General features: G+C 41.7%; 1 protein-coding gene across 2 annotated transcripts; it reads left to right on the forward strand.

Moving 5' to 3' along the window:
* LOC104965569 (C-type mannose receptor 2-like) lies at positions 1-2,239 on the forward strand. 2 transcript variants are annotated; one of them, XM_010794540.1, is made up of 4 exons: positions 1-147; positions 265-597; positions 734-1,252; positions 1,354-2,239. In XM_010794540.1, the coding sequence occupies exons 1-4, from the start codon at positions 84-86 to the stop codon at positions 1,713-1,715; spliced, it is 1,278 nt and encodes a 425-aa protein (XP_010792842.1). In that variant the 5' UTR covers positions 1-83; the 3' UTR covers positions 1,716-2,239. The 2 variants fall into 2 exon arrangements, with proteins under 2 accessions (XP_010792842.1, XP_010792843.1); XM_010794541.1 differs by having other exon boundaries at positions 265-507.

Here is a 2,239-nt window from a genome sequence, read left to right on the forward strand (position 1 = left end):
GGTCCCTGCCAGATGAAAATCTGGATTTTTTTAGATGGAAGGATGGACCACCACAAATAAAAAATGAAGATGCGTGTGCATTCATGGATAAAGATGGCGAATGGATTGTGAGTGACTGTGGAACTAAAAGAAGTTTTGTTTGCCATGGTAAGTTTAATTGCAATATTGTATTTAAATAATCTTTTAGACGGCACAAATCAGTTTAAAATGGAGGACATTAGTCACTTTTTCTGTGTTTAAAATATCAAACTTTTGGATTTTCAGGAAACGAGGTTGCCAGTGGTCTAATTGTAACTGAGACCAAATCATGGAGGGACGCTCAGAATCATTGCAGAGGCTTGTCATCTGATCTCATTAGCATACACTCAGCAGAAGAGAATGAGGCAGTGCATGATTTGTCTGAGTCAGAAAACGTGTGGATTGGCCTCTTTAAAGATTCCTGGAAGTGGTCTGATGGGAGCATGTCATCTTTCCGTTATTGGCTACCTGCTCAGCCTAACTACAAAGGTCAGAATTGTACTGCTGTCATTTTCAAAAATCAAGGCAAGTGGAATGACCTGAAATGTGCCGGAAAGCGCCATTTCGTTTGCCAAGGGGGTAAGTTGCTACATACATATGTTCTCTGTCAGCAAAGTTATCTTTATGTTCTTTTAATTTATGTTTTGTAACCTTGCAAAATACCCAACAGAGATCTCTAGTCTGTGTCAATTTAATTTGTTACTTACTCTTACAGCAAGAAAATCAATTCCAACAACCACGCATCAAAGTACAGAGGGGACGACAGAAGATCTGACAACTTCTTACTCATCAACATCTCAAGAGGTCATAATTACTTTTCATTTTAATGTGGTTTCTAATACTTCGCACACCTCTAACGTTACCACGGAAGAATCAACAACTGCTGATCGTCCAACAACACCAAATACCACGGATCTTGTGTCAAGCACGTCAAGCACCGAGCTCAACAATGCAGCAACAGAAATGTCAACTGTGACAGCAACACAGCAAATTCCCACTACTACCGCATTCATAACTAGAAGTGGTATCTCTACTTTTACAACACTGAAGCCGACTTCAGCCGATACCACTTCACCGTCCTTAACTCTAAAGCCCACTAAAACCACCACTACTACCGCACTCATAACTAGCGGTGGTATCTCTACTTTAACTACACTGAAGGCGACTTCAGCCGATACCACTTCACCGTCCTTAACTCTAAAGCCCACGGAAACCAGTCATAGTTTGCAGACAGGTATTCCAATTATAATGTGCCTTTTGTGGTCATTTTCCCTGTATTTGCCTGGTGACTGGATTAAAATGTCTCTGTTTTTCTCTCTTTTGTCTTTTAAAAAGGAAACCTGATACTAGTCCGGAAAAATATGACATGGATTGAAGCTATGGGATACTGCAGGGACCACCATATTGATCTCATCCACATTACCACCAAAGACATTCAAGGGAAGGTGGCTGACATGGCAAAGAAAGCCACATCACCACATGTTTGGCTAGGTTTACGATTCACTTGTAAATTTAACTTTTGGTTCTGGACAAATTCAACTACGAGTTGTTACCGGAACTGGGCCCCTGGACAAGGACCTAAAGGGAGACATGACTGTGGTGTTACAGGTGCCATTGACACCACTGGGAGGCAGCAGTGGGTAGGCCTGCCTGAGACAGAACAGCTGAATTTCATCTGCTCCACATGCACTGAATGAGAGTGGAGTAACTTCAGGAGACATTGTTGTTGTTGTTGTAGTTTTTCTGTATGCTGTATGGAAAAAAAATGAAACTGTTCTGGCTAAACAATCTTTGTGGATCGAAAGTATATGATTCAACATTAAATACAAGTTTCTTTTAACCAATTGTGACATCAACTTATTTGATTTTAATGCTCACTTATGACGTCATACTTCTACCATTGTTGAAATACAGCTGCCTTCTCTATTGTTGATTTTGAATTTCATTAAATATGAAAACCTCCTGTGGTGTGTAGGCGTGGACATTCACAGTCATGGGCAGCAAGAGTAATGTGAGAACATTGATCTGCTTTATGCCTTTCACTCAGGGGTTACTATTTGCATGTTGACCCCCTGGGTTGGGCCCCAACATTTTCTTTTTTAGACCACCAGAGTGTGGCCCCGATCCAGACTGCCTGCTGCCCTCTCTGACCTGACCTTCACTAGAGGACACATGGAAGACAGCGCTCACAGACGCTCACCTTCCTGTCTGCACCCTTGAG

This window comes from Notothenia coriiceps, unplaced genomic scaffold (assembly GCF_000735185.1).
Source record: "Notothenia coriiceps isolate Sejong01 unplaced genomic scaffold, NC01 NC01_scaffold00037246, whole genome shotgun sequence".
NCBI lineage: Eukaryota > Metazoa > Chordata > Actinopteri > Perciformes > Nototheniidae > Notothenia > Notothenia coriiceps.